Source organism: Ornithorhynchus anatinus, chromosome 17 (assembly GCF_004115215.2).
Source record: "Ornithorhynchus anatinus isolate Pmale09 chromosome 17, mOrnAna1.pri.v4, whole genome shotgun sequence".
NCBI lineage: Eukaryota > Metazoa > Chordata > Mammalia > Monotremata > Ornithorhynchidae > Ornithorhynchus > Ornithorhynchus anatinus.
In genome coordinates this window covers 20,210,395-20,238,069 of record NC_041744.1, presented here as the reverse complement: position 1 = coordinate 20,238,069, position 27,675 = coordinate 20,210,395, and the positions used below count along the sequence as shown (strand labels likewise).

At 49.3% G+C, this 27,675-nt stretch overlaps 1 protein-coding gene across 4 annotated transcripts in view; it reads left to right on the top strand.

The window, feature by feature from the left end:
• The first annotated feature begins 16,213 nt into the window (after window positions 1-16,213).
• The window catches only part of USP25 (ubiquitin specific peptidase 25), a 96,542-nt gene continuing 85,080 nt past the window's right edge, over window positions 16,214-27,675 (top strand). For 2 of the 4 annotated variants that reach the window (XM_029082778.2, XM_029082779.1), the window contains exon 1: window positions 16,214-16,312. In XM_029082778.2, the coding sequence (XP_028938611.2) occupies window positions 16,268-16,312 (45 nt within the window). In that variant the 5' untranslated portion in view covers window positions 16,214-16,267. The remainder of the gene's footprint in view (window positions 16,313-27,675) is intronic. The other 2 variants (XM_029082781.2, XM_039914522.1) reach the window with 1 other exon arrangement.

The window sequence follows — 27,675 nt, the reverse complement described above, 5'->3', positions numbered from 1 at the left end:
GTCTTGCTTTACATCCCTTGGAGGCTCTAAAGGATTCTCAGGAGCGGGGAGGAGAGAATTAGACAACTTTTAAGTTCTGCCAAAATAGAAATTTAAAAATTTCTGGGGAGAGAGAGAGCCTGGAGGTAGCTGAAGTGGATTGACAGGGGAGACAGCGGTTCCTCAATGGGTGATTTAATAATAATAATAATAATGACGATTTTATTTGTTAAGCACTTACTATGCGCCAAACACTGTTCTAAACGCCGAGGCAGATACAGGGTGATCAGATTGTCCCACGTGGGGCTCGCAGTCTACATCCCCATTTTACATATGAGGTAACTGAGGCACAAAGAAGTTAAGTGGCTTGCCCACAGTCACACAGCCGACAAGTGGTGGAGCTGGAATTAGAACCCACGACCTCTGACTCCCAAGCCAGAGACAGGATGTGAACTAGAGGTCAGCAGCAAGACAGATGAGATCAAGGTACAGTGAGGAGGTTAGCAAAGTCAGGGGACCTGGGTTCTAATCCTAGCTCTGCTATTTTTTTTTTACTAGTATTTCTTAAGGGCTTACTATATGCCAGGCATTGTACTAAGCACTGGGGTAGATACAGGATAACCAGGTTGGCCACAGTCCCTGTCCCACATGGGGCTCACAGTCTTAATCCTCATTTTACAGGTGAGGTAACTGAGGCAGAGAAGTTAAGTGACTTGCCCAAAGTCACCCGGCAGACGATTGGTAGAGCCAGGGTTAGATCCCAGGTCCTCTGACTCCCAGGCCTGCGTGCTTTTCAGTAGGCCCACTGCTGTGTGACCTCAGGCAAGCCGCTTAACTTTTCTGTGCCTCCGTTTCCTCATTTGTGAAATGGGGATTCGATACCTGTTCTTCCTCCTACTGAGACTGCGAGCTCCAGTTAGGACAGGGAGATTAGCTTGTATCTACCCCAGTGCTTAGTCCGGTGCTTGGCACATAAAAACAAAGACCACTTTTTGTAAGGGGGGGTGGGGAGAGGAAACCATCGAAAATTATCGGAGGAATGGAGAAGACAAAGTGGGAGAGAGTGAGAGGTGGGTGTGAGGTGTTGTAGAGAAAAGGGTAGGGCAGTGGAGGAGAGCAGGAGGAGGGCAAACGGCAAGGGAAAGCTGGATCTTCAAGGTGAACCACATGGAAGCAACAGAATATTCCAGAAGCCCATTTCTTTTCAGACAGAGCTGCCGACAAGCCCTAGAAACACAGACAGTCGTGCAGGCGAGAGAGGTTCCCGAAACGGAGACGTAGGAGTGGGAACGTGGTTTGACTCGACACGGTCTTCGTTATAAAATCGCTGCTAATGCCCCATTGCTTTACCCCAGGAGTTCTGCTGCCAAAATGTATAGACGACTGAGCTGACTTTTGATTTGAAGATGGCCCCCGAACTTTCCTTCGGTCTTTTCCTCCCCCTTCTCCTTCTCTGCATTTCTGCATGTACAGCTAAAGTAAATATATTTATGCTAATCGCCCGGTGTGTTTGCTCAGGATATGAACCCACTGGGAAAGGCCCTATGTCTTTTTCGACCTGCAAGCACGGCGTGTATGATCGTGCTCAAGAGTAACAGACTCAGGAAGAAAGTCAAAGATGCTCTACAGGTAGTAGAATTATTGGTATTTATTGAGCGCTTTCTGGGTCGAGTCACTGTGCTTTCCATCTAGACTGCAGAGTCATTTTCATCATGAGTTATAAGATTGACCAAGTGCATTGTAAAACCCTTGTTTTAGGAGCCGGAGCTTTGACCTTTGATTCTACTCACCCAAGCACTTAGTAATAATAAAAATTGTGGTATTTTTTAAGCAGAAAGGAAAAGTCGAGTGGCTTTTGTGAGGGACTTCGAGCCCTTTGAATGCCCTCCTTAAGGAATCACTGACCACGGGCCTCATTGGCACTTGGTTATTTAAATCTGGCCACTGCTTTAAAATCCAAATGGCCCTGTCCAAGTCGAAGGCATTAGCCCGCATTAATATGCCCACAGAGGGCCTGAAATGCTGAATGCGGGTTTCGCTCTGAGCCGTAATGGCCTCTGACACTAGGAAAAATCAATCTCTGCTGCTTGAGGTGGTTTTTCTGATAGACCTTTATAGAGAGGCTGACCCTACCTCCGGGATTTTTGCAGGCGGATCCGGGCAAGATTAAGCAGACAAATGACCCAGTTCTGGGTAAATCCCAACCCGGTTGGTCAGCCTACCCTGCGCTGCTCTTACTCGCTTTAAATGCTTGGGTGTCCACATCTAGGCATGAGCGTGTTTGGTCCGTGCCTGTTTAGGTTCCCAGAGTATTATGGGACTTGTGGTAAGGATGGCTCAGAATGCTGTCGGACCTGATTCATTCATTCAGTAGTATTTATTGAGCGCTTATTATGTGCAGAGCACTGTACTGCTGTCCTCTCCCTCCCACGCTACCAGTCACGATAAGGGGCGGAGAAGGTAAATTTGTCATGATGCCACGATATCTCGGTTTTCAGCCCAAGTACCCCGTCCAATGGGGGGAGGAATAAAAAAAAGACCAACGAAATACTAGGTGTAATAGGGAAGGGTAGAGAATGCCTTATGTACACACCTATAGATTATATCTGACAAATTATTGATATCAATGCTTGGCTCCCCCTCTAGTCTGTAAGCTCACTGTGGGCAGAGAACGTGTCTCCCGACTCTGTGGGATTATACTTTCTTAAGAGCTTAGAACAGTGCTCTTCACACAGTTAGTGCTCAAAAGATACCAATGACTGACTGAATAGTTGAAGGAAAGCAGAATCAAAAATCAGAGTTTTGTCATAATACAGAGCCGTGGAATCAATCGATCGGTGGTATTTATTGAACCCACACAACTGAAAAACTCTGGGTACGTCTTATTGCCTCTTTTGAGGAATGTCTTAGAGGTAGAGAAGGGCAACCAAGATGATCGGGGAGCTAGAACAGCTTCCATATGAGGATGGACCAAAAGATTTGGACCCTTCGGTCTGAAAGACCCAGGCTGAGAGGAGAAATGAGTGTAGTAGACTGTGAGTCTATTAGGCGTGGGACGGGGACCGCTGCCAATCTTCATATAGTATATCTTCCCCAGTGCTTAGTACAGTGCTGTGAACAAATACCACAGATATTATCATTATTTTGTGTGCAAATTAGTAAAGTGTGGCCGGGCCAAATGTAGAATTCTTCACCAAATTTCACATCCGGATGGGGCACACCCTTTAAGGCCCTATGGCGGCAGATTGAAACAAACAAAATGAAATATTTCTTCATCCAGTGGACGGGAAACGTGTGGGATTCATTCCCACAGGAAGTTGTGCTCTTGAAACCGTCAATAGGAGAAGAGGTCCCAAAAGGTAAGCGTTGCTTAAAAAGCAGGTTTATGGACAAAATATGTTCTGGAGAACTGAATCTGTTTTTCCTGAAGGTGCTGATGATAATATTAATGGCAATAATAATAATATGTGCTAAGTGCTTACTGCGTGCCAAACACTGTACTAAGTGCTGGGGTAGATACAGTATATGCATATTGCATACAGTTCCTAATCCCTATGGGGCTCAGGGTCTAAGGGGGTGGGTGTACAGGTATTTAATTCCCATTTTACAGAGGAGGAAACTGAGGTCCAGAGAAGTTAAGTGACTCACCCAAGATTACACAGCAGACAAGTGGATGAGCTGGGATTAGAACCCAGGTCCTTCTGACGCCCAGGCTTTGCCCACTAGAGCACTCTGCGTCTGGTCTTCACCCATTCAATTTTGAAAATATTCAAGCACACAATTCTGTTTTGAGCATGTTAGGGCGTCTTAGTTGCCTCTCCTTTTTTTCTGTAATGCTTTTTTTATCATCACTATTGATTTTTTGCCCACAAGACAGAACTCTGCTCAGCAGAAGTGTCAATTGAATCCGACTCGTGAAGCTACATTTATAACTCGTTCATGCCTGAGTAGTAAAGATTTCAGCAAGCAAGGCTGAAATCACCAAGGAAAAATTGGAAACAAATGTAAGCCTCATTTTTTAGATTTGATCGTGTCAACTTCCTCTGGTGACTCACCATACTGCCTTTGCTGATCTCCATCAATCACTGATGTGTGAGTAACTTTTTTATATCTTTGACCGTGTATGTATTAGGCAGAGACATTTTTAGAAAGGAATTTTCTTGAGGATAATTTCCTTTATTTTTGTCCAAATCTACATGGAGCAAACTTTCATTTACTGCTAAATTCTCATATATAGTTGTCCTTCATTTTAGAAAATGATGCTACAGATGGTAAAACCCTTTCCATGTGTCTCTCTTGCCATCTCTCTTGTCTAGATATACTATATATCCCCCTCACACACACACGTACAGTTCAGAATCCAGTTCTGCTAGAATGTGGGGGCTTTATTCTTTCCAAATCCCTAATTAAGAAAAACTTGCATTATAGTATTCCCTGCGACCGATACCTCAGACATGCGCACAACCATTTCCCCCAACCCCATGCCGTGTTGTATCCAGATTTGCGTTGTCAGAAGAACAGTCCCTAACTCTGCCTTCACATTGTAGCCAAAACGTGTTCCGAAAGCACGCCTTCCGGCAGAATTTGGTGGGAGTGGAGACGGGGCTGCCGATAGTGGGATTTCCATCCATCTGCACCGCTGTGCTTGTGCACGCAGAAATATAGTGCACAAATATGGTCCTTTACTCCATCGGGTGAGCACTGCGTCCCTCGAATGCTGAGCGCAAGGCACTCCTCTCTCTTCGGCTCAATCAACCAATCAATACTATTTATCGGTCGCTTCCCGTGTGCAGAGCACCGGCTTGGGAACGGATGATAAAAGGGAGGTGGTAGACACGTTCCCTGCCTGGCCGTCTGTTTTCCTAAGTCTTAGAATTAGAGCTTAGAGGGAGAGGAAAGAATGAACCACCGGCAACAGGACATACATTGGAGTTGTGTTTCCTGTAGCCATGGTGCTTTCTGTGATGGTGAGCCAACCACACCCTCTGTCCCCGGGAGGGTAACAGCACGTATTGTGAGACAGCTGGCCAAGACAGCCTGTACAGTCCCCGGTGAGGAGATAGGATAAAACCCCCAGAGATCCGATCAACAGCAGTCAGGACCGGGCCCGCCACCTGCTCACAAGCCATCACTTAATGGGGCCCTCCCGTTAAACGCCTCGGACGCTCTTAGGTTGGAGTTCTTAATTTTGGCTTTTGTTCTTGCTGTTGAAAGTGGATCGGAAGTTAGCAGTTAAAACTTAAGGGCAAATGAAAAAGCCCATCTCCTCCCGCAACCCCTGAAAGAAGGCAAGAAAAGAAAAATGCAGCCCCAGAGTTTTTTTGTAAAGGCACAGGAATTTTTGTGAGATGATCCCAATTCTGATATTTTTCCTCCCGCCCTCCCCGCACCATCCAAACTTTAGCCTCTCAACTCACCACAAGAAAATGCTTCCTAGGTTTAGCAACGACTTACGCTGCCCGAGGCAACCAAAAAATTAATGTGGGTTCCCATCTCTAAAATGGAGATTAAATAATAACTGTGGTGTTTGTTAAGCACTTACTATGTGCCAGGCACCGTACTAAGCGCTGGGGTGAATGCCAGCAGATCAGCTGGGACAGTGTCCCTACCCCATTAGGGGCTCTTGATATCCCCATTTTACAGGTGAGGTAACTGAGACACAGAGAAGTGAAGTGACTTGCTCAGGGTCACACAGCCGGAGTGTTAGAGCCGGGATTAGAACCCAGTTCCTTCTGACTCCCAGTCCCGTGCTCTGTCCACCAGGCCACGACCCCTTTCTTCGAGGCCGTGAGCTCCATGTGGGACGGGGACCGTGTCCAACCTGATTAACCTGTATGACTCCCGCTGCTCAGTATATTGCTTAACACATAGTAAGCACTTAACAAGTAACATTATTAGTAGTATTATTCTTTCACTTCTAAGATGCCGGAGGTGGCGAGACGTCTTAGACTATGTGGTGGGATTGTAGCTTTGTGTTGGGCACGAGTGAGGGGTGCTTAGTGCTTACCTGACATTAAGCGGGTGGGAGCTTGAAGGTTGAACTTTGCAGTGAAGACCGGATTAACGTTAATAGTCGGCCCCTTGAGGGCAGTCGGCCTGTCTTCTAACCCCATTTGACTCTCCCAAGCGTTTACTACAGTGTTCTGCGTGCTGTAGGGGCTCAGTAAATGCAACTGGTTGATTTGAGCAGCAAGGTGTAGTGGATAGCGCGCGGGCCTGGGGGATCTGGGTACTAATCCCGGCTGCTCCGCTCGTCTGCTGTGTGATCTCGGGCAAGTCACTTCACATCCCCGAGCCTCGGTTCCCTCGTCTGTAAAATGGGGATTGAGACTGTGAGCCCTAGGTGGAACGGGGATTGTGTCCGGCATCCACCCCAGTGCTTAGCACAGCGCCTGGCACATAGTAAGCGCTTAACAAATACCATAATTATTTATCGTAGCACCTAGTTTCTTTAGGGTATTTGTTGAACGCTATGAGCCAGTTGCTGTCCCAAGTCCTGGGGATAGTTAGAAGCTAATCAGATTGGACCCTGTCCTTGTCTCACGTGGGGCTTATGGTCTTAAGCCCCATTTTACAGATGAGGGAACTGCGGCACAGACAAGTGAAGTGACTTGCCCAAGGTCACACGGATCCGGGATTAGAACCCAGGTGAATGCGAGAACAGACTGGACAACAGCAGGATGCCCGAGAAGCTCTTCTGTGGTGAACTGAAATGTCGCTCCACTACAGGCGGGGACGTCCGGAGCGTATGTTTCGAAGATGTAATGAAGCAGTCTCAGACAGTGTGGGTTTGCGGGGAGATGTTGGGGATAAAGGATATTTCCTGGTCAGAGAGCAAAGAGGACACTTTTTATTCATCCCTAAAGTAGACACCAGGTAAGAGATCTAGTAGAAATTGTAGCGATAGTATTTATTAAACACTAACTGTGTGCAGAGCTCTGGGAAACGGTGTACAGGTGGGAATTTGACCCTGTCTCTCGAGGGACTCACAGTCTATGAACCTACAGGGAACGGTTGAAAATAATTGATCCCTTGGCAATAGAGAACATGGGGGGGACACAAAAATGCCATGTGGAGTAAAAAGAGCCATGAGCATAAGATTTATTAGAAAATTATATCAGAATAAAGGGGATTGCCATATCTCATATATGTGCTTTTTAATTTTTTTTTAGTGGTATTTGTAAAGCACTTACTGTGGCAGGCACTCTTATTAAGCACTGAGGTTGATAAAAATTCATCAGGTAGGTCACAGTCCGTGTCCCAGATGGGGCTCACGGTTTACATAGGAAGGAGAACGGATATTCTCAGATGAGGTAACTGAGGCACACAGAAGTCGAGTGATTTGCCCAAGGTCCCACAGCTGGCAGATGCCAGAGCCAGGATTAAAACTCAGGTCCTCTGACTCAGAGGCCTATGCCTTTTTTTAACTAGGCCACACTGCTTCCCAACTATTTACGTCATGTCACATAGTTAATAACTAATGAGAATTGTCAAAGTGTCTAGGTGCTAAGAAAATAGATGATTAGAATTGGGTTAGGTTAGTTGGTTTGAAAAATTGTCTTTTGCGCTCATTACTGGGATTTTTGAAGAGCATTAAAAAAGGCAAAAGAAAGATCTATTTCCAGTCCTGTGATTTAGTCACACTCATCTTGTGACTCACGTTTATGATTAATTTTGGATAAATTGTCGGGCGTCCATTTTACACAGAAAGGGAGAGAGAGAGAAATCCTTGTATTTATAATTCTGATGGGACCAGAGGGAAATATTTTAAGATGAGGAAGAATAACAATGATAGTATAGTAAAATCATTGTAACCATTCAATACAGAATGTAAAAAGAAGTGCATTTTGAGAAATACTTTGGAATTTAATTACATGCTTTTCAATAAGGGGCCAGTGTATATAAAATATAGACTCCAAGGATTCCAAACTTGAGCTCGGGAAAGAAATGAACATCTGAAACCTTCTCATCACCTCCTCTTAAGGATTGGAATAAGATGGAGAGATATTTTCTGGTTAGATGTGTTACAGAGTTGTCCTTTGGTTCAAAGATGACACTGCCGAGTACGTAATAATGTTGGTATTTGTTAAGCGCTTACTATGTGCCGAGCACCGTTCTAAGCGCTGGGGTAGACACAGGGGAATCAGGTTGTCCCACGTGGGGCTCACAGTCTTAATCCCCATTTTACAGATGAGGTAACTGAGGCACCGAGAAGTTAAGTGACTTGCCCAAAGTCACACAGCTGACAAGTGGTACGTATTGACTCATTTTTAAAAAACACTTATTCCAAGGAATCTATCATTATTGGGTTTTTAGAACCAGTTTTACAAACACCTATTGTGTGTGTGCAGAGCATTCTACTGAATTATTATTAATAATAATAATGGTATTTGTTAAGTGCTTACTATGTGTCAAGCACCTTTCTAAGCGCTGGGATAGGTACAGGTTAATCAGGTTGGACCCAGTCCCCGTCCCACATAGGGCTCTCTCTCTTAATCTCCATTCTGCAGATGAGATAACGGAAGCATAGAGAAGTTAAGTGACTTCCCTAAGGTCACGCAGCAGGCGAGTGGCAGAGGCGGGATTAGAACCCAGGTCCGTTTGACTCCGAGGCCCGAGCTTTATCCACCAGACCACGCTGCTTCTTTAGAGAGTGCAACTGAGACAAGGTCCCTGCCCTCAAGGAGGCTGCAATCTAACAGATGAAGACTCTTTCTATTCTTTTTTTTTCCCTGTTTTATTAAACAACAAAGAATTCTTGGGTTTATGTGATTTAACCAGTTGGATGTCACTTCCTATATGTTCGGCTCCTCCACTGTTTCCTGTGGTTCCTGTCAGCACTTCCTTTCTTCACTTCTGGTTCCTGTCTGGAGCGCTGCTGTAGAGTTTCAATTAGTTTTTCAGGCTGACAACTCGTTCTAGTAACTTGCCCTTCTCAGTTGTTTATACCGTCAATATTGTCATCATTCCTCCTATCTCGCCCACTCTCCAGCACTGCGTCGTCTTCATTGACGGTCTTTGAACGCAGTTTTTCCAGAAGTTTGTTTCTCCTTGATGTTTTGTTCTTTCCAGCTGGTAGTCATTAGAAAATGTTTTCTATTCCTTCTGTAAATTTGTCCTATTTTCTGTTTCACTCACCACTTAATACGGTGGGGAGGACAACAAAATGCACGTATATTTTTTCCTTTTGGATTTGTTTTCTCTTGGCTCTTTCCCTGGTTTTGGTAAGAAAGCGGAAACGAACTTCCATCTGCGATAAAGCCACCCCTTGGGCCTCGCTCGACCATGGTTAATTGAAGGGAAGCGTGAGAAGGACGAGAAGCCCCGTGGCCTCGTGGAAAAAGCACGGACTTGGGAGTCAGAGGACTGGGGTTCTCCTAGCAGCTCTGCCACTTGTCTGCTGTGTGACCTTGGGCGAGTCTCTTCACTTCTCCGTGCCTCAGTTTCCTCATCTGTAAAATGAAGATTAAGTCCTACTCCCTCTTAGACTGTGAGCCCCGTGTGGGACATGGACTGTGTCTAACCTGATTAATTTGTAGCTACCCCAGCACTTAGAACATTACTTGGCATATAGTAAGCACTTAACCAGTACCTTAATTAATGAATTTTTCTGTAAAATGGGGATTTATGCCGAATCCTGTTTGGGACAGAGGCTGTGTCCATCCCGGTTATCTTATATCTACCCCAGCGCTTAGTAGAGTGCCCGACACCTCGTAAGTGCTTAACACATGCATGGCCTCGTGGATTAAGCACGGGCCTAGAAGTCGGAGGACCTGGGTTCTAATCCCGGCTCCGCCACTTGTCTGCTGTGTGACCTTGGGCAAGTCACTTCACTTCTCTGAACCTCGGTTAGCTCATCTGTAAAATGGGGATTAAGACTGTGAGTGAGCCCCATGTGGGAAAGGGACTGTATTCAACCTGATTAGCTTGTGTCTACCCCAGGGCTTAGAACAGTGCTTGAGACAGTAAGTGCTTAACAACAGATACCATCGTTATCGTTATTATAAAAATATAAGAGTTTGAGGGGACAAGAGTGTCTGCTTCTCGGGAGGTCTCAGAGATAAATAATAATTATGGTATTTGTTAAGCACTTTCTGTGTGCCAGGCGCTGTTCTAAGCACCGGGGTGGATACGCAAATCGTGTTGGACACAGTCCCTATCCCACATGAGGCTCGCAGTCTCAATCCCCATTTTACAGATGAGGTAACTGAGGCCCAGTGAAGTGACTTGCCCCAGGTCACACAGCAGACAAGTGGCGGAGCAAGGATTAGAACCCATGACCTTCTGACTGCCAGGCCTGTGCTCTATCCACTACGCTGTGCTCCTTCTCATGCTGCTTATTGTGTGCAGAGCACTGTATTGAGCACTTGGAAGAGTAGTTTCCTTCACCTGTAAAATGGGCATTCCGTGCTTGTTCTCTCCCCTATTTATTTAGACTGTGAGTCCCTTGAGGGACAGAGACCGTGTCTGACCTGATGGTCTCTCATCTATCCCAGTACTTAGAACAGCTCTAGTCACACGGTAAGCGCTTCACAAGTATTATAAAGATATAATATGATAATAGAGGTGATAGACACAATCCCGGCCCTTAAGGAGCTAGGGAAAGCCTTCTCACTAGTTTAATTCCCAAATAAAAGCCTTCACACTAATTCCCAAATCTGCTAGAAGTCTACTTCTGACTTTTCTCCCAAATAATCACTCTGCTGGTGGTAATGGCATCTACTGAGCAATCGCTGTGTTCGCTACATGGTACAGAATCGGCCTGGGAAAGTATCACAGAAGCACAAGATTTATTTCTTGCCCACGAGGAGCTTACCCTCTAAGGGGGTAGATCGATTCCAAAACATAAGGCCGTATTTAAAGGAGCGATACATTAATTGAATCCTGTCAGAGAGGGGCTTCTCGTCGATCAATGAATCGATCACATTTTTGGGAGCACCTACAGGGCACAGAGCACTGTAGTGAGCCTGGGTGAGTATAGTAGATGTAGAAGTCACACTCCCTGCCCTCAAGGAGTTTATCATCTTTCGCTTGGATAAATTGTTTCTCAGTTCTTTTGATGCTATTTTTGTTAACCCTTTTGACCGAGAATATCCCTGGCTTTATCCCTCTGACTCCAGTACGCTCCTTAGCTCTCGTTGAGCTGTATCTTTTGAAATGTTAGTTCCCCTATTGGTATTAAGACAGCTGAAGATGCTTTATTTCTTCCATTTCAACCTGTCAAACTCTTGCTGAAGCTCTTCCTCCCAGCAGCACTGTCTGCTTTTTTATCCCCCGTAAAGACCTGAAATGTCTTGTTTCTTGTGCCGGATTTAGAATGTACTCTCCGCTAAAGTGAAACATCCCCAGTGCTAGCCTTTTGGAACAGCCATACTTGTAATTGCCTGCTTTGGGTTTTGATTTATTTCTCTACCATCTGCTGACAATTTCTTCTCCTCAGCTGAAATTTCCATTGTCGTTTATTCAGTTTCATTCCCGCTTGGGGTATTTTATTTAATGCCCGTTGACCTACTCCCCTAATAGTTGCCCCTGTTGGCGCTCTCTGAATCAGTGTATCCTCAGGGTTCCCTTTTGTTTTGTCTCCATCTTCCTCCGGGATTTGAGGTACTCTTCGAGAGAAAATTTCAAGACCCAAATGTAACCTGAAGGGCCATTTGGGTGTCCCTCTTTTTTTCGTCTACCTACCTGGACCGTAATAATAATAATAATGATAATAATGGTGGTATTTGTTAAGCGTTTACTGCATGCCAGGTGCCGTACTAAGCACTGTGTGGAGTGTCTACAGGCAAATTGGGTTGGACACAGTCACTCTCACACCTGGGGCTCTCAGTCTCCGTCCCCATTTTACGGATGAGGGAACTGAGGCACGAAGAAGTGAAGTGAGTTGCCCGAGGTCACACGGGAGACAAGTGGCAGAGCCGGGATTAGAACCCACGAGCTTCCGACTCCCAGGCCTGTGCCCGATCTGCTACGCCGTGCTACTTCTCGGGTAGAGCTTTACGCTCCTTGAGGGCAGGGATCATGTCCACCAAAGGTATCGTGCCTTCCCAAGTGTTTAGCGGAGCGCTCCGCCCAAATTAAGCACTCAAATGCTATTGATTGATTGGAGGTGCATTGGTGGGTCAAAGGAGAAGGAAACATGTATTTTCTAGCCTGTTCAAGCAAAGAGTAGAAAAATAGGGGAAGAAATTGAACACGTAGTATTACGTAAGACAGGCTCACAGAATTTTTTAGGGTAGGCCTCGTGACGGAGTTGCGGCATCCAAGATGGGACGGGGAGGAAGAAGTTATCTCCTCTTCCTCCTTTGACCTGAGTCTACAGTTTTTAATAACAATAATAATGTATTAAGCATTAACCCGAGACTACAGTATTTAATACTACTACTACTAATAGTAGTAATAATAATGGCATTCGTGCTAGGCACTGTACTAAGCCCTGGGGTGGATACAAGCAAATCGGGTTGGACGCAATCCCTGTCCCACATGGGGCTCACGGTCTCAATCTCCTTTTTACAGATGAGGGATGTGAGGCCTAGAGAAGTGAAGTGACTTTCCCCGGGTCACACGGTGGACTTGCCCAGCATTCACAGAGCAGAGCCGGAATTAGAACCCATGACCTTCTGACTCCCAGGCCCGTTCTCTGTCCGCTACACCGTGCTGCTTCTCGTCATCCCGTCTCCCACTGTAGATTGATTTCTAAGAAAAAGACCACAAGGAAGCGGTTCAGGTCTCTCATGCCGGTGAGGTGGCCACGGGAGTCATTTTCTCTGTGACAGTTCCCCAATTTCCTAGTTTTTCTTATGTTGAACATTCACCTCCGTGGCTTGCCCGTTGAACGGCTTGCTGTAGGACACCAAAATGGAGCCTCCGCTTTCGGGTCCTGTGCATCGATCGAAATGCAGCAGTAAGCGCTCACCTATTCTGGGGGGACCCCTTCTTCCCCGCCCCCCCGCCCCCATTATTTGGTCAAAATGGCTGCGTCGTAGCCCACCCGTGACGAGGTTGGAATGAGTGGTCTAACTGAAGCCAGCGGGCTCTTAATTTACTTAGTCAAAAGACTTAATCTTTACTCAGTCCTGCATTTTTGAGTCATGTCAAAGGAATCATAAACTCATAGGGGGGAAAGGGAGATGGAGAGGTCGTCTCGACCAACCCCCTGCCTCCAGGTGAATGACTAAACCATCAAGAGCCGATGGGTGTCTGTCCTCTTTCTGAAGATCTCGGGTGGAGTGGAGGCTTCGTAACCTTCCTGTCGATCCACATTAGTGATCGTTACCCCCATAATCGAGCCATTTTTATTTGCTATTTGCTAAGGGCTTACTATAATAATAATAATAATGTTGGTATTTAAGGGCTTACTATGTGCAGAGCACTGTTCTAAGCGCTGGGGTAGATACAGGGTAATCAGGTTGTCCCACGTGAGGCTCACAGTCTTAATCCCCATTTTACAGATGAGGAAACTGAGGCACCCAGAAGTGAAGTGACTTGCCCACAGTCACACGGCTGACAAGCGGCAGAAAGGGGATTTGAACCCATGACCTCTGGCTCCCAAACCCGTGCTCTTTCCACTGAGCCACGCTGCTTGCCATAGGCGCTGTAACTAAGCGCTGGGGTAGATGCAAGTTCATCAGGTTGGACTGGGTCCTTGTCCCACTTAAGGTTCACAGTCTTAATCCCCATTTTACAGATGAGGTAACCGAGTCCCAGAGAAGTGAAGTAACCTGTCCAAGGTCGCACAGCGAAGTCCTTCTGACTCCCGGGCCCGTGCTCCATCCACTAGGCCAAGCTGCTTCTCTCTCTGCCCTTATCTAACCGAAATCTCTAGTAAAGTTTATTTCCTCTTTGTAAGCCCTCTGAAGATATGAAGCCTGGATCGGTTTTCCATAAGACCTCTCTTAGACCCGAAAGCGGTTAAGTCAGCCCTTAACAGGGCAAAATATTCAAACCAATGTTGGGCCAGATGGGTCCGGGGCTGGACGGGGGATGTGTTTGAATACCCCTCCCATTGCCATCCCCTGCTCTCCCAGCTCCTAACCAGCCTTTTAATAATAATAATAATAATGGTGTTTAAGCACTTACTATGTGCACAGCACTCTTCTAAGCGCTGGAGGATACAAGGTGATCAGGTTGTCCCACGTGGGGCTCACAGTCTTCATCCCCATTTTACAGATGAGGTAACGGAGGCACCGAGAAGTTAAGTGACTTGCCCAAAGCCACACAGCTGACAAATGGCCGAGCCGGGATTCGAACCCATGACCTCTGCCTCCGAAGCCCGTGCTCTTTCCACTGAGCCACGCTGCTTCTCTACTTTCCAAGCGCTTAGTACAGTGCTCTGCACACAGTAAGCGCTCAGTAAGTACGACTGAATGAATGACTTGTCAAATGCCACAATTATTATTATTATTACGTGCTCCTCCGGCACTTACCTATATTTGTATAATTGATGGTTTAATCAATTCCTTTATTTTGATTAGTTGATTTGTAAATATTTTCAAGACTATCTCCCCCGTCAGAGTGGAAGCTCTCTGTGGGCCGGGAATGTATGCCGGGTTTCTGCTGCCCTTTTTTTCCCCCCAAGCTCCTAGGAGTTCAATAAATACCGTCAGTACTATTGAATAGAACAGATCCCTCATTCATATATACTTGGTGCTTATGTCTTTGTCTTGAATATGAAACATCTAATCGGGGTAGATCACGGGCCTGGGAGTCCTAAGGGCGTGGGTTCTAATTCCCGCTCCGGCCACGTTGTCCGCCGTGTGACCCTGAGAAGCAGCGCGGCTCAGTGGAAAGAGCCCGGGCTTGGAAATCAGAGATCGTGGGTTCAGATCCCGGCTCTGCGTGACTTTGGGCGAGTCCCTTCCCTTCTCTGGGCCTCAGTGACCTCATCTGTAAAATGGGCCTGAAGACTGGGAGCCCCACGTGGGACAACCTGATCACCTTGTATCCTCCCCGGCGCTTTGCACATAGGAAGCGCTTAACGAATGCCATCATCATCATCATCATCATTATTATTATTACCTTGGGCCAGTCACTTCAGTTCTCCCATCTGTAGGATGGGGATTAAGACTGTGAGCCCCACGTGGGACAGAAGCAGTGTGGCTCAGTGGAAAGAGCACGGGCTTTGGAGCCAGGGGTCATGGGTTCGAATCCCGGCTCTGCCACTTGTCAGCTGTGTGACTGTGGGCGAGTCACCTAACTTCTCTGTGCCTCAGTGACCTCATCTGTAAAAGGGGGATTAAAACTGTGAGCCCCACGTGGGACAACCTGATTCCCCTGTGTCTACCCCAGCGTTTAGAACGGTGCTCTGCACATAGTAAGCGCTTAACAAATACCAACGGAGACTGTGTCCAACCCTATTGGCTTGTATCCACCCCAGCGCTTAGTACGGTGCCTGGCACATAGTAAGCGCTTAAGAAATACCATTATTATAAGAACATTCATTCATTCAGTAGTATTTTTTGAGCGCTTAGTATGTGCAGAGCATTGTGATAAGCGCATGGAGTGGACAACTGGGCAACAGATAGAGACCATCCCTGCCCAAGGACGGGCTCACAGTCTAAACGGGGGAGACAGATGGCATAATAATAATAGTAATAATAATAATAATAATAATAATAATAATAATGTGGAGTGACTGACCCCCCTTGGAACCGCCCCCTCTCTGTCACAATGGGGGGGGGGGGGAGGTGGGCGGAGCCTCCCGGTGATTGACGTGCCGAGACCCCGCCCCTCGCCCAATCACATCCCGCCTCGCCCAATCGCGCCCCGCCCAGGCCTGGGGGGCGGGGCCTCCGCGTGATTGACAGGCGGCGCCCGCCGCCTGGCCCAATGGCGCTCCGCTCGGGGGGGGGGGAAGGGGGCGGGGCCTCCGACTGATCGACGGGCGCCGTCCCTCTCCCTCGTCCAATCGCCGCCCGCCTCGCCCAACGGCGCCCCGCCCGGGGAGCCGGGGGGGGCGGAGCCTCCTAGTGATTGACAGGCAGCGCCCGCCGCCTCGTCCAATGGCGCGCCTCCCGGGGGGAAGGGGGCGGGGCCTCCGAGTGATCGACGGGCGCGGCTCCCTCTCCCTCGCCCAACGGCGGGCCGCCTCGCCCGTCGGCGCCCCGCCCCCGCCGCCCGGCCCAATGGCGTCCCGCCCGGGGGGGGGGGGGGGGGGCGGAGCCTCGGGGTGACCGACGGGCGCGTCGTCCAATGGGGGCGGGGCGGGCGGGTGATTGACGGGCGGCGGCCCCCGCCGGGCCTCGGGCGGAGGGAGGCAGGAGCGGCCGGAGCCCCCGCCGCCGGGGCCATGACGGTGGAGCAGAACGTGTTGCAGCAGAGCCCCGGGCCCAAGGTAGCTTCCCCCCCGCCCCTCCCGCGCGGCCCGCAGTGTGGCTGTCAGGGGGCGCGCCTGTGCCCCCCCCCCCCCCCCGCTCTCCGCGCCCTTTTCCTGGCGACCCCCCCCCCTCCTCCTCCTCCCCCCCCCCCTCCTCGAATCTGCCACCCACTCTCTGCTAAGCGTTGCTCCCCAGCGCCTCCCAACTGGGGGCGGCCCCGGCTCCCCCCGTCCCCCCCCCCCGTGACCTTGGGCGAGTCCCTTCGCTTCCCTGGGCCTCGGTGACCTCGCCGGCCAAAACGCGTGCGTTAAGAAGAAGAATGAGGTTGGGATTTGGGGTTACGGCCGGGCGGAGCGCTGGGGGAGAGACGGGGGTCATCGGGGCGGGGGGGGTCCCACGGGAGGCTCCCCGGCTTCAGCCCCATTTTGCAGAGGAGGGCACTGAGGCCCGGACAGGCGGCCGGCCCCCAGTCACCCAGCCGACCGGGGGCAGAGGCGGGATTCGAACCCACCACCGCTGCATCCCCAGGTGTTGGTATGGGTTAAGCGCTTACTACGGGCCCAGCGCTGTTGTAAGCGCTGGGGGAGATCCGGGGTCATCAGGGGGTCCCACGGGAGGCACCCCGTCTTCAGCCCCATTTTGCAGAGGAGGGCACTGAGGCCCGGACAGGCGGCCGGCCCCCAGTCACCCTGCCGACCGGGGGTAGAGGCGGGATTCGAACCCACGACCGCTGCATCCCCAGGTGTTCGTATGGGTTAAGCGCTTACTACGGGCCCAGCGCTGTTCTAAGCGCTGGGGGAGGTCCGGGGTCATCAGGGGGTCCCACGGGAGGCTCCCCGTCTTCAGCCCCATTTTGCAGAGGAGGGCACTGAGGCCCGGACAGGCGGCCGGCCCCCAGTCACCCTGCCGACCGGGGGTAGAGGCGGGATTCGAACCCACGACCTCTGCATCCCCAGATGTTGGTATCGGTTAAGCGCCTGCTGTGTGCGGAGCGCCGTTCTAAGCGCCGGGGGAGAGATGGGGTTATCAGGTGGACGGGGGGGCTCCCCGTCTTCCTCCCCATTTTGCAGATGAGGTCACAGAGGCCCAGAGAAGCGAAGTGACTGGCCCACTGTCGCACTTCTACCAAGGGGCAGAGCCGGGATTCGAACGCATGACCTCGGACTCCCAAGCCCGGGTCCTTTCCCCTGAGCCACGCTGCTTCCCGTTGCTTCCACACTGCTTATTATTATATAATAATAATGATGATGGCATTTATTAAGCGCTTATTATGTGCAAAACACGGGGCTCGGGGGAAAGTGCCCGGGCTTGGGAGTCACAAGTCGTGGGTTCGAATCCCAGCGCTTTCACTTGTCAGCTGGGTGACTGTGGGTAAGTCACTTCGCTTCTCTGGGCTTCGGTGCCCTCATCTGTAAAATGGGGACGAAGGCTGGGAGCCCCACGTGGGACGGCCGGACGGCCCCGTGTCTCCCCCAGCGCTCAGAACAGTGCTCGGCACATAGGAAGCGCTTAAATACCATCATCGTTATTATTATCTTAGCGTTTAGGACAGCGCGCGGCACAGAGTAAACGCTTAACAGGTACCCTAGTTGTTGTTGTAAGGTCAGCAGGGTGTCCCACGGGGTGGCTCGGTCTTCATCCCCATTTTACAGAGGAGGTCACCGAGGCACGGGACCTAATGCTGACGATATCCGTTAAGCGCTTACTAGGTGCCAAGCACTGTTCTAAGCACGGGGGTAGATACGAGACAAGCGGGTCGTCCCACGTGAGCCTCACAGTCTTCATGCCCATTTTACGGAGGAGGGCGCGGAGAAGTCAAGTGCCCTGCCCAAGGTCGCAGAGCCGACAGGTGGCCGGGATTAGAACCCACGTCCTCTGACTCCTAAATCCGTGTTCTTTCCATTAAGCCAAACTGCTTCTGTAATATACGTCTGTGCCCCAAATTGCCGTCTTTCTTCTGGACACCGTTTGTCCCCCCCGCGTCCCTGGACTTCTTCGCCCGCCGGAACTTTAAAAGGAATCGTTCTGCTGGGCCCGACTCGTTGCCCGCCACGGTTTTTTTCCTTCCCCCAGCCTCGTTGACCCTCCCGGCTGACCTTGCGCCTCTCGTCCCCCCCTCCGCGGCTCGGGATGAATATCGGGTGGGCGGGTCACGGCCGAAGCCCAGATCTCCTTTAGATGATGATACTGGTTAAGCGCCTACTGTGTGCCCGGCGCCGTTCTAAGCGCTGGGGGAGATACAAGGTAATCGGGTCGGACGCGGTCCCACAAGGGACTCACGGTCTTCATCCCCATTTGACGGATGAGGCAGTTGAGGCCCAGAGAAGTGACTCGCCCCAGGTCACACAGCTTCGAACAGGCCCAGACCCCCGTGGGCTTCTCGAGCCGGCTCCGATGCTCCCGCCGGATCCCCAAGGGTCGTCAGGGAATGTCCTTCTCAGGTGAGGCGTATGAAAAGATCAGTCCAGAGAGACAGTGTGGGTATTTGTTAAGCGCTTTCTCCGTGCGGAGCACTGTTCTAAGCGCTGGGGGAGAGACGGTCATCAGGTGGTCCCACGTGAGGCTCACAGTGAACCCCCATTTTACAGAGGAGGGAGCTGAGGCCCAGAGAAGTGAAGTGACTTGCCCACGGTCACCCAGCTGACGAGTGGCAGAGCCGGGATTCGAACCCACGACCTCTGACTCCCAAGCCCGGGCTCTTTCCACTGAGCCACGCTGCTTCCAGGGGGCAGTGATCCAACTACAGGCTGCCCCCCCCCCCCCCAGCAGTCATTCCGACGGCTTTATTGAGCGCGTACTGGGTGCGAAACGCTGTTCTAAGCGCTTAGAGATGGGGCGCCCCAGCACGCGGGATTCGAGGGCGAGGTTGGAAGATCCCGCGCTGGACCGATACCCATTTCTCGGGCTGTCTGGTAGCCACGGAGACCTGTGACCGACGCCGGTTGCAGTTTCCTCGCCGGTTTCGGTGACGGAGAGGGGAAGCGCTGATGCAGGTTCTGACTTTCGGAGTTTCGTCGGGAAAACGTTCTCCTGCTTAGACGAGGAAGACCGAAGGCAGTTTCTGCCCGTCTCCTACCGTAGGCTGATCTGGAGGACGCGATGCCCGCCGTTAGCCACCTGGTACAGCACTGGAATACGGGACCTCTACAGAGTTATCGTCCCACATGGATCGGTTCTTACAACTGGTTTTAAGAATTGGCCAAACGATGATCTGGAAACAGGTTTAAAAAAAAAAAACCGACGACGAAGGGGTATAATACGGGCATCCGAAGACGCGTGGCAACTCAGCTCCTTCGTTTCCCCCAAGAAACTGAGGTCACAGCTGCTGGAGATGGGAACGGAGGAAAGTTGATACCGTACAGCCATTCAGTCAGACGATCGATAGTATCGATCGAGCGCCAAGTCCGTGCAGGGTTCTGCGCTAAATTCCTTGCGTGAATGAATAGAGAAGAAAACACGGGACCGGGACACGGATTCTTGGGCACGTTTTGATCCTTGTGGGCATTTTTGGGTGCGTCTACCGCTTCTGTCGGGCCGTGCCTTCCCAAACGCTTAGTTGAGCGCCCCGCCCACAGCGAGCGCTTAATAAATACCATTGACGGAGCGACTGAATATATACCATTGATTCCAACATCTTCTCTCATGTGCTGATCCCCTGGAGGAGATGGAATTGCTCGTCAGGACTGCCACCTACTACGATTACAAATTATCGTTATGGCATTTGTTAAATGCTTGCTATGTGTTTCTAGGGTGGGGGCAAAGTTAGGAGGTTGGACACAATCCCCGTCCCCCACGAGACTCACGAAGGGGTTTACTGAGGTCACGTCTCCTCCAAGAGGCCTTCCCCGATTAAGCCTTCTTGTCCCCAGCTTCCACTCCCTTCCTCGTTTTCTGTGGACGGGCATCCGTGACCTTTGGCCATTTGATAGACGCCCCACCTTCACCCCCGCGGCACTTACGTGCCTATCTATGAATTATACATTATAAATGTTCTATTCCTGCCTGTCTCTCCCTCTAGACTTTAAGCTCACTGTGGGCGGGCGATGTGTCTACCCACTCTTGTTCTCTCCCGAGCGCTTAATAGAGTGCTCGGCACACAGTCAACACCGCTCAGTCAGTAGCATCAATGATGGTGAAAGCTTTTTAGGAGAATAACAGGAATCTCATTCCCTGGATTCTACTGATTTCCTCGTGTTTGGTTTCTTCCCTCTTAGGGTCTATAGTGTGTGCCTGTGAATCTCATTCCCTGATTTCCTCGTGTTTCTTCCCTCTTAGGGTCGACTCTGTGTGTGTGTGTGTGTATTTTTGTCTGGTGGTTGAATCTTCTTCAAAACCCCAGGGAAACAACTACCTCTCTCCAAGTGGCCAAACCATTGCCGCGGCTTTTAGAAGCCGGCCGGGTCCCTCGCTGGGGCGAGGGCCTTGTGTATATGTCTCTGTGACGCCATTCCTTGGCGTTTGTGATGGCATCTGTTGGCAAGAACATCGTTTGGGTGTCCACACCGTTGCCCCGCCAACCGGACCAAAACAAGTCCGAAGACTAATTAACGGTGAATGTGTCGTCGAGCTCAAGTTGTGGCTCAGATGTTGAGTTGTCCGGGGTGGGAGGTCAAGGCTGACAGGTGCACTGTCCCTTTAATTTTGTGTGTATTGAGCAAATACGGCAGGTAGAGGGGGAAGGTCATCAAATAAATGGAAAAAGCAAAGTTTCAGGCAGAGGCAGAAAGCACCTGGCAAGCGGCAGTCGTACGGCGAACTAAGTCAACACTTAATCAGCCCAGTTTTAGTTTGCAGAAAAAGCCCGTGATCGTCTGGGTGATTCAGTATCGCCAATGGGGAACGAAGAATGTTATGCGCCTGACTGTTGTCAACGGGCCCCGGAATCAGACTTAAGGGACCCACAACTTAAGTGGACTGCTGAAATTCTGGGGTGAACCCCTCTTTATGAAAAGGGAGCATTTGAAATGAAGTCATGCCTTCACAGCATCAAAAGTAGTTTGCCACCCAAGAGAAGTATTTTTTTTCTCTCATTGTTCCCCGGCTTCCTTCTTTCTCCTACTCTCAACTCCCTCCTGACCCGCCTTGTAAAGAGAGTGCTGTGATATTTAGTTATTTTAGAACGTTCCATCATTAGAACGTCGCTCCTTGGATTCTCCTGGCTCTTGAATAGTCCCGTTGAGGCGTCGGAAACTAACTCTTAGGGTGTTTATTCTTGCGTTGTCATGTTTTTCTCTTTCTATTTTTCACCTTTTCATGTCTGCTGCCAACTCTCCCTGCATTAATAGATCATGAGCATCCTTTAGGGCCAGGAACTTTGTCTAATTTTCAGCAGGCAGTGTACTTTTTAGTACTCGATATTAATTGAGTGATTCTATTTAGTTGCCACTGTTTTTATGAGATGTTCTTCCCCTTGACTCTATTTATTGCCATTGTTCTCGTCTGCCCGTCTCCCCCGATTAGACCGTAAGCCCGTCAAAGGGCAGGGACCGTCTCTATCTGTTGCCGACTTGTTCATTCCAAGCGCTTGGTACAGTGCTCTGCACGTAGTAAGCGCTCAATAAATACTATTGAATGAATGAATGAGTGCTTACAATGGGTAGAGCATTGTGCTAAGTGCTTAATACAGGACTTTTTTTTGCCATCTGTTAAGTGCATACTATGTGCCAGGCACCGTACTAAGCGCTGTGGTAGATGCATGTTAATCAGGTTGTACGCGGCCCACGTCCCCTGTGGGGCTCACCGTCTTAATCCTCATTTTACAGACAAGGTAACCGAGGCTCAGAGAGGGAAGTGTCTTGCCCAAGGTCACTCAGCAGACAAGTGGCGGAGCCGGGATTGGGACCCGGGTTCTCCCGACTCCCGGGTCTGGATTCTATATCCGCTCGGCCACGCTGCTTCTTGCGCACAGGTGCTTAGTAAATACGACTAGTACGTGATGCTCATGAAAATTGTCCACAGTCTGTGTAATGGCTTTCGCTTTGACTCTCTTTACCTTTGAGAAGGGTGAAGAAAAGTATTTGCCATCTTTAGGTTCCTTTTTCCGTACAAACGCTATTACCTCGTTAGGACTCTAAATCGGTACTCTGCGGTAAATAGTTGTGGACCAGATAGAAATAATATTACAATGCGCTGTCTGTTTAAATGTTTGCCAAACCCTCACTGTACGCAAATTCTCTTCTCTAAGCCTCAGGGGGATGTATCGGAAACCTAAACGATTCAACCATTGGCCCAACTAGTGAGTCAGAAGTAGAAATTGAAACTTGACAGTGGTACTTCACGGGAAACAAAACTGAAACTTTCCTGTTTATTTCTGCAGGTGAATTTTTGAGATAAGCAGGCCCATGGTTACTGTGGTAACTGGAATTGATTTTTCTGGAACCAGCCCATTGGCCTACAATGATTTTTAACCTGTTTGCTGGTGTTCTTTTTTTTTGCTTACGTCGTCTCGTCAGAGTTTTAAATTCGTCGCGGGGTTTCTCAGGCTGTTACGGTTGATAATTCAGTGGATAAAACTGATGATTCAAATGAATTCGAACCAAGGCTATTGGAGATAATCGAAAGTGAAGATACTGCAACCAGCCTGGATTTGGTTGCCTGGAGACAGCTGTGGACCCCATTTTGTTCCTCAGTAGGATTTATTGAATATGGACTGTGGGCTGAGCGCTTAGTGCAGTGCTCTGCACATAGTAAGCGCTCAATAAATGCTATTGAATGAATGCACGGATGCAGAGCACTATACTAAGACCTCAGGAGAGTTCAGTAGAATCAGTGGACACGGTCCCTGCAGCGCAGGAGCTTTCGGTCTAGTGGAGTCATTTTTCCAATTCCAAGTCGACTTTTTAAATAATCATACTGCCGGGCACATTTATATTTTTCTCTTCAACTCGTGGACCTCGGTGGCTCCCAGCTCCTTTTCTGCCTCGAACCTAATCTCTCTTTCCCCAGCTTGTATCTGTGGTCGTATTTTTATCTCGCAGGGTATCACCTAACAAGTTGTCCTCATTTCATTTGGTCTCTTTCTGGAGGACCACTACTGTTCGTAAACTCGACTCTACCTCCCTTTTGTCAAAATAATTTTAAAGATTTGGAATTAAAGTTTTCCCGTATACAGATTAACGGCTATTTTTTCCCCCTTTCTCTTTGTTCGCCGGGAAACGTTATTAACCGTGAAATTAGTTTAGATCGCGGTGGGCTTCATTGGGGTGGCTTCTTAGATGTTATCAGGAATATTTCCTACAGAAATTATATTTTATTTCTGTGGTCTCAGTCCGGGTCAGACTAACCTAGGTAACCACTGGTGGCCACACCTGTTGATTGAAGTACATTTTAACTCACCGTCTCTACTTCAATAACTTTGTTTTCTTAAGGGGGTTTTATATATAAGCAGCGTGGCTCAGCGGAAAGAGGCCGGGCTTGGGAGTCAGAGGTCGTGGGTTCGAATCCCGGCTCTGCCGCTTGCCAGCTGTGTGACTGTGGGCAAGTCACTTCACTTCTCTGTGCCTCAGTGACCTCATCTGTTAAATGGGGATTAACTGTGAGCCTCACGTGGGACAACCTAATTACCCTGTATCTCCCCCAGCGCTTAGAACAGTGCTCGGCACATAGTAAGCGCTTAACAAATACCATTATTATTATTATATATAATTTGTGAGGCAGAACCATGTCACTGAGAGGTCCATATGTCCTAGAGAAGGGATTGGCAGAGTTATCCTTCCTAGCTTCTGTTTGGACGTTTTCTCTCCTGGCTTAGGTCGGGGGATGGGAAGTGAAAAGGGACTTGCCTTTCTTTTATGAAACTTGAAAATTCCCAAGGAATTGAGGAGTCATTGGATTTCCGGAATGGGCCATCTGGTGTGACCCATGGTTTCTGTCAGTCTTTTCCTGGGATTCTCAAATATTGACAGAGACAATCTATAGATAGAATGTCCAGGCTGTTTGGAACTCAGAGAAGTCTTGTGAAATGGAAGGGAATGCTTCCAATCAATCAGTCGTGTTCATTGAGCACATACTGTATGCAGACCACTGTACTGAGCGACCCATTATTATTATTATTACAACTTCTAATGATAATTATGGTATTGGTAAAGTGCTTTCCTCAGTGGAAAGAGCAGGGGCTTGGGAGTCAGAGGTCATGGGTTTGAATCCCGGCTCTGCCACTTGTCAGCTGTGTGACTGTGGGCCAGTCGCTTCATTTCTCTGGGCCTCAGTCACCTCCTCTGTAAAATGGGGATCAAGACTGTGAGCCTCACGTGGGACGACCTAATTACCCAGTATCTACCCCAGCACTTTGAACAGTGCTCTGCACATAGTAAACGCTTAACAAATACCAGCATTTATTATTATTATGTGCCAGGAACTGTATTAAGCGCTGAGGTTGTTACAAGGTTAATTGGGCGGGACACAGTCCCTGTCCCACATAGGGCTCACAGTCTTAACCTCCATTTTCCAAATGAGGTAACTGAGGTCCAGAGAAGTGAAGTAACTTGCCCGAGGTCACACAGCAGACAAGTGGTGGAGCTGGGTTTGGCCTTCTGACTCCCAGGCTTCTCTCAGTAGGCAGTAGGGGAGGGCCAGTTTTTTTTTTTCTTTAAATGGTATTTGTTAAGCGCTATGTGCCAGGCACCGTTCTAGCCACGGGGGTGGATACAAGCTAATCAGGTTGGACACAGTCCCTGGCCCACACGGGACTCACAGTCTTAATCCCCAGTTGTCCAAACTGAGGCTAGTTTAAACAGAGGGAATGGCTTCAGGCACATCGAGCCCGCTGATGAAATTGGCCGGTCGTCGAGGCCTTTGGCAACCCCAGTCGTCCACGGTCGGAGACGGGATAGCGGGTTGGATGGACCCACCCGCTCAAATGGGCCTTCCGTGCGGATGCGTTTCTGGGTGTTCAACCCCCTTCCTGCCCATCAAGTGGCGGGTCCCAGGTGCCTGAGAACTCTTCCCTCAGCTCCTCGCCTCAGCAAGGAAAAGAATACTGAGCATAATAATAGTTATGGTATTTATTAAGCGCCATACTGTGTGCCAAGCCTACTGTTAATCTGCGGAGTCAGATCAGATAGTGTCCTCGTCCTGTGTGTGGCTCACCGCCTCACTGGGAGGGAGAGCAGGTTTCGAATCCCCATTTTACAGGTCGGGCAACTGGAGCACAGAGCAGTCAAGTGAGGTTGCCGGGGAGGAGCCGGGTTTAGAACCCAGTTCTCCCGACTCCCAGCCCTGTGCCCTTTCCACTCGGTCACACCGCTCGTCGAGTTGCTGGCCTCCCTGGCGCCGTTTCCCAGATGTTTTCTCCTGTGGGAGAGAAGAGGAGGGGGACCGGAGGAGGGGGAAAGGATGGAAGAGAAAGTTAGGAAAGTTTCTCGCTTCCTCTGGGCAAGATGTAGGGCAAAAGCAGACATTCCTCTCACTGCCTTTGGTTACCAGACAGGGCTCAGAGGCTAAACGAGTTCAAAACTCGAGCCTTCGGGAGTGAACGTTGTCATCTTATGAGAGGCAGCCTGGCTTAGCGGATGGAGCCTGGGCCTGGGAGTCGGAAGGACCCGGGTTCAAATCCCAGCTCCCCTGCATGGTCGCTCTGTGACCTTGGGCAGGTCACTTCACTTCTCAGGGACTCAGTTACCTCATCTGGAAAATGTGGATTGAGACGGCGAGCCCCATGTAGACGGGGACTGGGTCCAACCCGATTTGCTCATATCCACTCAGCGCTCAGTACAGTGCCTGGCGCAGAGTAAGCGCTTAACAAATACCATAATGATAATACTAACAACCTTGAATTTCATGGCTGCCCCAATTGGAATCTCCGAGACCCTAAGTGGCTTTCCTGGTATCTGCAGAAGACCCCTCCGTCCCCCATCCCGCATACTTTTATTCCTAAAAGGGATGATATAGCAGAGACCCTGGGCGGACACCCCAAATTTGGAGCCTGATCTGCCCGAGCCCAGATCCTCCCAATGGGGGGGGGTTCACCCCCAACCTAGTGCTTCCCTGCGCTCACCTCATTTCGGGGTGCTAGACCACGATCAGAGCGTCTCTTTTGATCTTGTGGTCTTTCAGTAGCAAATACTATTTTTTTTTTGAAAGACGTCATCCATGACTAACAGAAATTTCATGAATGTAGGGTTTATTCAATCCATCAATCAGTCAGTGGGATTTATCGAGCGCTTATTATGTGCAAAGCCCTGTACTAAGCTCCTGAGAGTGCATTGCAGTGAATTAACAGACACGTTCCCTGCCCCTAATGAGCTCAAAGTCTAGAGGGAGTTCAGTGAAGTTGATATAAAAATAGAAATATGGAAAACCCTAAATGATTAGACTCGAGTTTTCTCAAGGGAGAGAAATTGGCCTCAGCGGTACAGCGTGAGACTGAGGGACAAGAGACCTGGCTTTTAATCCACTCTGCCCCTGACCTGCTGGGTGATCTTGGGAAAGTCACTTGACCTCTCTGGTGTGTTGCCTCGTCTGCAAAAGGGGGGATGAGGTCAGTGCTGTCCCTCTGTCTTAAGATTGGGCACCTTGTTGGAGGCAAGGCTGTGTCCGATCTGATTATTCCGAGCGCTTATGCTATCTGACGGAACGCTTAGCACACAGTAATAAGTACCCTCCACAAAACACAAAGGGGAAATCAGGAAATTTGGGGCAGTGGCGCAGACCGTGTTGGAGTATAAAATCCTTCAGCGGCCCAGCCTTTTGGATCTCTCCAGAATCTGACGTTCTGCATCCTATCCTGGAGGAAAGCCTGACTTTTTACATGAAAGCAGATTAGTTCTGAGCAAGCTCACCGTCTGACAGGCTCCCAGACTCGTTCCGCCCCAATCTCACACTTCCAGACTTGGGACTCTTCAGTGGGAATTTGTCACGTAGATTCTCATTCAAAGAAAAATAACTGCTTCATCTTCTGCCTCCGTCTTGTGGGTGCTGGGGCTTGGGGCGGAGACGTGGCAACCTCATTAAGATCTCTCCTCATCTCTGGATGAAGGAGGGGGCGGAGGAGGGTTTTAAAAATATATATTTTTTCCTCGCGTAACACAATTCTAATAGTAAAGATGGCATGAATTGTGTAGGTCTGTGGCTTCGTTAGAAATTGTTCTCATGTGGTCCAAGCCCATAAATCAAACACCTCAAAGGTATTGTAGGGAATTTGTGGCTAGCTTTTCTACTAGCTTGGAAGTGCCCTAGGCAGGGATTGAACTCTTTTGTACTCTCCCAAACGTTTAGAACAGGGTCCGCACACAGAAAGAGTTCACTAACTCCGACCGATTGATAAAATCACTCTCTATTTCATTTTTAGGTTCCTGGACCTTTTTTTTTGATAGTGGAAAATGTGAATAAAATCGAGATTGTTTTGGGAAAATATAGCTTCTAGTGGTGTGGTGAGTTGTTG